The sequence below is a fragment of the Pteropus vampyrus genome, unplaced genomic scaffold (assembly GCF_000151845.1).
Source record: "Pteropus vampyrus isolate Shadow unplaced genomic scaffold, Pvam_2.0 Scaffold328, whole genome shotgun sequence".
NCBI lineage: Eukaryota > Metazoa > Chordata > Mammalia > Chiroptera > Pteropodidae > Pteropus > Pteropus vampyrus.
The window spans coordinates 908,505-916,074 of NW_011889109.1; the positions used below are offsets into that span (position 1 = coordinate 908,505).

The 7,570-nt window shown below is 34.3% G+C and overlaps 1 protein-coding gene across 1 annotated transcript in view; it reads left to right on the forward strand.

Annotated features, from left to right (window-relative positions):
* LOC105304095 (zinc finger protein 501-like) overlaps positions 1 to 6,751 on the forward strand; it is a 29,565-nt gene extending 22,814 nt beyond the window's left edge. The window contains 3 exon segments of the mRNA XM_011378049.2: positions 2,806 to 2,879; positions 3,509 to 4,443; positions 4,445 to 6,751. Of these exon segments, the coding sequence (XP_011376351.2) occupies positions 2,806 to 2,879; positions 3,509 to 4,443; positions 4,445 to 4,478 (1,043 nt within the window). The 3' untranslated portion in view covers positions 4,479 to 6,751.
* The last annotated feature ends 819 nt before the right edge of the window (positions 6,752 to 7,570 follow it).

Genomic DNA, 7,570 nt, shown 5'->3' on the forward strand with positions numbered 1-7,570 from the left:
ATCTGTATAATTTAATCTTATTAAATTTGTTAAGACTTGATTTTGAACTAACAGATGGTCTGTACTAGAGAATATATCATGTGTGATTGAGAGGATTGTGTATTCTAATTTGGTTGTTGAAGTGTTCTAGATATATCTGTTTTATCTAATTAGTGTAAATTGTTGGTCCTCTCTTTAATTTTGTTGTTATCTAGGTAAAATCGGGGTATTGACCTTTCCTACTCTTATATGGCTTTCTCTTTCTTGTTTCAGTTCTGTCATGTGCACTTCCTTGGGAGCCCTGATATGTATAAACATATTTGCAGTTGTTTTAGCTTCCTAGCAAATTTACCCATTTATATTATATAAGTACATCTTTGTGTCAGGATACTTTTTGATATTGTATTTGACTGACGTTAATATCTCCACCCATGCCCTTTTTTGGTTACCATTTCCTTGGAACACCTATTCTCATAATTTTAGTTCCATCTTATGTGTGTCCTCAAATCTAAAATGAGTCTCTTATACACAGGATATAGTTGGATTTTTTTTTTTTTTAATCCATGTCGCCAATTTATGTCTTTTGATTGGGGGAATTTCATTTAAAATGGTTACTAGAAGAGAAGGACTCTCTATAATCATTTTAAGATTGTTTTCTGGAACTTTTTATTGTACTTTTGTCCCACTTTTCCTCTCTTGCTGTCTTCCATTGTGTTTCTTTGATGATGATGATGATGATGATGATGATGATGATGATGATTATTGGTTAGTGACGTGCTTTCTTATTCCCTTTTTGAGTGTCTGCTATAGGTATATTATTTGTGGTTATCACGGGATTACTTAAAACTTTTAAAAGTTATAACAGTCTGTTTTAAACTGATAGTGTCACTTGCACACCCAAACTCTAGTACTCAACATCTCCGCCTCTGTACCCACTTTGTTATTGATACAACATTATGTCTTTTATGTTGTATAGTCTTTAAAACATTTGTTGTTTTAGTGCTTTGATTTTAAAATTCTGTAGGAGAAACAAAAGTGATTTTGCTTCATCATTACACTACTATAGATTTCTAAATTCGTGTATATATTTACATTCACCAGAGTGTTTCATATTTTCATATGGTTTTGTATTGTTGTTTAGAATCTTTTTATTTCATCTAGAAGGACTTTCTTTAGCATTATTCCTGGGGCAGGTCTAATAGTGAGAAGGTACTTGGGTTTTTTCATCTGGGTAAGCCTTCATTTCTCCATAGTCAAAGGACAGTTTTGCGAGATACGGTATTCTTGGTTGATAGTTTTTATTCTTTCAGCACTTTGAATATTTTATCCCGTGTTCTTCTTCCTACAAGGTTTGTGCTCAGAAACCAACTGATAATCTTACAGGAGTAATCTTCTACATGACAAGTCTTTTTGTTTGTTTGTTTGTTTTTTCGTGGCTGCATTCAAGATTTCTTTTTTGTCTGATTCATGATAGTTTGAATATAATGTTTCTATTGATATTTTTACATTCATCCTACTTAGAATTCAGTGAGCTGGTATTTGCATGTCTCTTCAAATGTGGAAAATTTGAACCATTAAGTTTTTCATAGAAGCTATCTGCCCCTTTTCCCTCTTCTCTTTTTATGGAGTCCACATAATGTATATATTGGTCCACTTATCCCATGAGTCTCTTAAGCTCTCTTCACTTTTCCACAATTTTTTTGCTTTCCTAAATCAGTAATTTTAAATGAACTGTGTTTAAGTTGTCTTATTCTCCTGCTTGATCAAGTCTATTGTTGACGCTTCTGGTAGGTTTTTAAATTCAGGTGTCATAGCTCCCAATTTATGGTTTTTAAAAATACTTAATGTCTTTCTGACTTTTTATTTTGGTCATGCATAGTTTTCCTCATATTTATTTGTCTGTTTTCTATCTTTCCCTATTAAGCATTTTTAAGGTGATTATTTTGAGTTCTTTTACAGATAATTAATAAATCTCCATTAATTTAGGGCCAGTTTTGTTCCTCCTATTGGATCATGTTCTTCCGTTTCTCTGTATGCCTTATGATCTTTCGTTGAGATTTGGGATCATAAGAAACAGCCATGAGGCGTTAGGACTATGGACTTACTTCTCTACAGGACAACACAAATAAAAATGAGCTGGGGTAGAAATTGTAAAGCCAAACCTGTTCTGGGATGTTTATTCTTTATGGAGCTTTTGTGTGTGTATATGTTCTCAGTCTAAAATATTTTCTTTCTCCTTTAGAGTTCATGATATCTTCCTGTCCTTGATGTCTCTCTTCAATACTAGAGTCTCTCTGGGGTTTGAAGAATTACATTTCTTCTTAGTGGCCAAAACAATGCATACTCAGTGTACTGCCACTCCTTTAGCACTGTCTTGCAAAACAGAAATAAGTCCCTCAAGCAGCTGCAAAAAAAAAAAAAAAAAAAAATCATCGAGCACACAGTACACTCATCTATTTCTCTTCTGAGAAGAAACCAGAAATTGGCAGTTTTCTCAAATGATGCAGTGACATGGCGAGGAAAGTGAGCAAATATTATGGGCAAATGTTAGCAACTTTTCTTCTCTCTTTGATGTTAGTTAGTCTTCCTCATTTTGTGCTTCCCTGGGGATGCTGTGATCTCCTTGCTGGCTTCTGGAGTACTCAAAAAGGCAGCTAGGTCAGTAATTGTTGGTTAGTTCGCGTCTCCGTGGAAGAGTGAAGTTTTGGTGCTTTCTTTTCTGCCATCTTGCTAAAGTCGTCTGATAGGTATTAATTTTGTACATTAGAATTTAAAGTATATTTATCTGAGTGTAGTAAGTGTGATCATTTATTTGGTATCTTTCAGCTGTGTCTTCTCAAGAAATCCAGAGCTTGTTGCTAAAACCAGGCCTAGAAGATTCATTTCACAACATGCTACTGGTAAGATATGGAAGGTGTGGCCTTGAGAATTTACACTTAGTGAAAGGCTGAGAATGTGAGGGGGCATGCAAAGGGAAGAAAGGACATTATGATGGATATAGCCAAACTGGGGAAATTACCCAAAATAAGATCCTTTTTGCCAAAAAGATCAAGGATAAAAAACATCTTGGGAAAACTCCCCCTGTAAGTTAGTTATGTTTGTAGAGCAATATGTTTCTGAACTGAAAGACCAAAACCAATTTTTAAAATATATACATTCTCTGAAAAGAAATTTAAAAACCATGGAAGTCACCTAATTTGTGTTGTGAATAATTATTCGAATTATTTAAAATGTGAGATTGAATTAAACATTCAGTCAAACGTTCTAAAAATCTAGAAATTTGAAAATAATAGAAATACTAAAAGCGATGCATTTGGGAAGCCCTTAATCAAGAATTCATTATTCTCCCACCAAGAATTAATCTCTTCTTGTTCCAAAGTCTCTAATTTTCATAAACATTGTGCGGGGGGTCTTTATACAATCATCATAGTTCAAAAGATATCATAGAATAGTTCATGGGGAACAACTTTACATGTGTAACAAAACTAGAGCCCTCACTAAAGGCCTTCCTATCTTCAATGATTACCAGAGTACATTTAATGGAGAGAGAAGTAATCAGTGCAATGAATCTTGGAAAAACTTTAACCAAGGGTCAAATCCCAATAAACGTCAGAGAACTCAGCTTCCGGAGAACCATTATAAATGTGGGAAAGATTTTGATCAAAGCTCAAATCTTATACATCAGAGTATTCATATCGTAGAGAAGATTGACAAATATAGTGAAGGTGACAAATCTTTGAACCGATCTTTAAATCTTACTGAACATCAGAATAGTCATACTGGCGAGGAACCTTACAAATGTAATCAGTGTGGGAACATCTTTCGTGCGTTATCCAATCTGAATAGACATAAGAAATTCCATACTGGAGAGAAACCTTACAAATGTAAAGAATGTGGGAAAGCCTTTAAGCGACGTTCACATCTTACTGAACACCAGAGAATTCATACTGGAGAGAAGCCTTACAAATGTAGAGAATGTGGCAAAGCATTTAACCAGTGCTCAAAACTTACTCAACATTTGAGAATTCATACTGGAGAGAAGCCTTACAAATGTATAGAATGTGGCAAAGCCTTTACCCAGTGTTCAAGCCTTACTCAACATCAGAGAATTCATACTGGAGAGAAGCCTTACAAATGTAGAGAATGTCGCAAAGCATTTAACCAATGCTCAAAACTTACTCAACATATGAGAATTCATACTGGAGTGAAGCCTTACAAATGTATAGAATGTGGCAAAGCCTTTACACAATGCTCAAGCCTTACTCGACATCAGAGAATTCATACTGGAGAGAAGCCTTATAAGTGTAGTGAATGTGGCAAAGCTTTTAACCAATACTCAAGCCTTGATCGACATCAAAGAATTCATTCTGGAGAGCAGCAGTACCAATGTAATGAATGCGACAAAGCCTTTATTCAGTGTTCACATCTTAATCAACACATGAGAATTTATACTGGAGAGAATCCTTAAAACTAAAGAAAGTGGAAAACCCTTTAGATGAAACTACAGTCTTAATATCAGAGAATGCATACTGGAGAGAAGTTCTGCATTTTCAATAAATGATGAAAGACCCTTTTCCAGAATACATACTTTAGAAAACACAGATTTTATGCTGAAAAGTGATTTTAAGGATTTAAAAAACCTGAGGAAGTATATAATCTAAAATATCAGTAGCAAATGGTAAGTCAATAGCGCTTTTGATGCTCTAAATCAATACTTATAGAACATAATTAAAAGTTAGTAAACTTGATAGTTTACTGGTTAGTATGCTTCAGAGTATCAAGTGGATGGTTGTTTAGACAAGTGTAATCACTTATATTGTATCCTTTATTTTGACGGTATTTAAAATTTTTTTGTAAAGGAAATGTTAATGTATTTCTGTTCTCAAATCTCTTTATGCTGTCCTTTACTTCTAGTGTGTATGTGAAGTATGGTGTTGATTGTTGCAGCCTGAAAGATTTGAGAGCTCTTGTATATTAGGTGAGATTCACTTATATTTACTTTTCCATGGAAGATTAATTACACTGTCATGTACAGTGTATGCATAAAATCTAAATGAAGATGCTGATTGTAGTTGATATAGAATGTTAATATAAGTCACCATGAAGTAGGTATTTAGGGCATCATTCCTTGCATTAATGTAAGATGGAGGAACATTCTGAATTTTAACTAGTTCTAACCAATTGCTCTTTAAGGAAAAAAAGGTGGTAGTTCATTAAAATGTTGATATATCTTCACAGCAGCCATAGATACAAGTCATGAATATTTGATGTGATTGAAATAAATCTTGAGATTTCCCTAAATGCATAAAATTATTGTACGTCTATGTTTACTAAGTAATTTGCCTTCATCTTGAAAACCATAGAAAGCACAATTCTCAGATCATCATATGAGAATAGGAATGCTGCTTCAGTGCTCATAATCCATGGTTTTGACCATTGATCATACAGTGAGTTTGCAATGCTTTATTTAGACTTATGTTTGATCAATATATTTTTATTAATAAAGCCGAATGGATTTGAATGTGTTAACACTGGTGTAATGAATGAAGTGTTATCCTGCCACTGACGTTAACCTGCCCCACCTTATTGAAGGTCGTAAGTAACCCTATACTATTTGGTAATACAGTAAAATAACATCACTGCCAATCCCTCTCCCCCATGGCTTTTAACCTCAAATAATATGAAAAGATTTTCCCCGTAATTTATATGTAATATTTATTTTTATTGTACCTACTGGGACATTATGTTGGTTACAATAAGGATGATATAGGAGTATTTTTGAAAGTTCAGCTAAACTATGTCATGATATTGCCGTCTTGGCATTTATTTTGTGTAGCTAAGGAGACTTCAACTGATACTACCCTCCTGCTAGTGCATACACTAGACAACAGTTCAGAGTCACAAGTAAATGTGAGTTCATGATATGACTTCTCCAGCAGCCTGTGAGCAACAGTCTCTGTTGTATCTCACAGCCTTCACCTTAATGCCCCTTAGATAAGATATCTTCAGAGCTTACTAAAATTTTTGGGGGGGTGTTTTAATTGAATCCCCCAAAGTCTTTCCCAGTGGACCCTAATAAAGGTATGTGTCCTGGTTCCTGCCACTCTGAATCCTGCCTTGCCCTCTGCGTGTAACCCTTCCTAGCATGCTGTATACTTCCTTCAGGACCTGTGAATAATAAACTTGTCTATTCCAGTTTTGCTTGTGGTCTCCTGTTGAACTGCTCACCATCCAACATCAGGGGCTCTGCTTAACAAATACTAATTTAACAAAATCATAAGTATAATTAGAAGGCATATTTTGGAGTTTCTGAATTACATTTTTTGCCCTGTATTTTTTTTACACATAAACTTTTTCTGAGTCTACATGACATAGACAGTTTTAATGGTTTTGATAAATCTAAATGAGTATTAAGGAGGAAGGCCTGCATATGTTTCTACACATATCTTCAGAAGGACAGAGAAATATTGGATCAAGTAGGTTATTTCAAAATAGTTGATGATTAACAAGGCTAGAAACCTTAGAGATTCATTCTGTGAATCATATTTCTGTACGTTACTCTCAATTTATTTCTCCCAAACCTTATGATTCTTGGTTGAGAATGTCCCTGTGAAATTGTTTTTTTACTTTTCTGTTACCCATACAAGACTTAATGTTTTCTTTCAACATTCTTGAAAAATATTGCTTATATAACTTGCTCAGTGATTTCAGTAATGGTTTTTATTAAATTTTATGGTTTATGGAAATAAACTTAAAAATGAGTATAATTCTACCATGAGTGTATTAAGGTGCATTTTGTTTAATATATTTCATTTCTCCTATTGGAGAAAAACACTAAGCCAACTTTTCTTTAGTTATTCTCTCAGAAGTGACATCATCAAAGTTATTCACTTTCTTTCTGCCAATTTGTTCAGGATAAATTTAGTGATGGCTACTTCGTAAGTCACAGGTTTGTCTTGACAATTATATTAAGTGATAAAACATAAGACAGTGCTGGATGTGTCATAGGTACTCTATAATTAGGAGCCAGATGTTCATAAAGGAATGATGTAGCTCCAGGTAAGAGAGAGAAAATTTCCAGGGTGAAAAATTGACATGAATTCTACATGTGGAGGGAGGACACCTATTCCCAGGCTGCACTTCTGACTGAATTTAGGAAGAAAATTCTTGTTTAATTTCCTAATTCCAGTTCCTCTTGTTTTCATATTTCTTGGCCACGTGTATAACACAGTCATTCTCCTTTGAAGTGTTTTGGCTACTGCATCTCTGCCCTCCCCATACCACATCACCCATCCAGGCTGTTGTAGGTTCTGATCAGCAGTTTGTAATTTTTCTATTGCAAAGATATATTAGAATTTGGTGAATTTTTGCATTGTTTTTCATTAAGAAAGTAGCCCACAACTCATTTTTTAAGCTAAATCCTCTATTTTTGAGTATGAATATTGATCCTTGGAAAATAACAGAATGGCCTCTGTATATTTTAAAATTGGAATGATCTTCCTGGTCCAGATTAGAATCCTGAAGAATTTCTTACTCTTACATCATTATCTTTTCCTTTACTGAAGTGGAACCAGGACAAGTTCAACAGGTT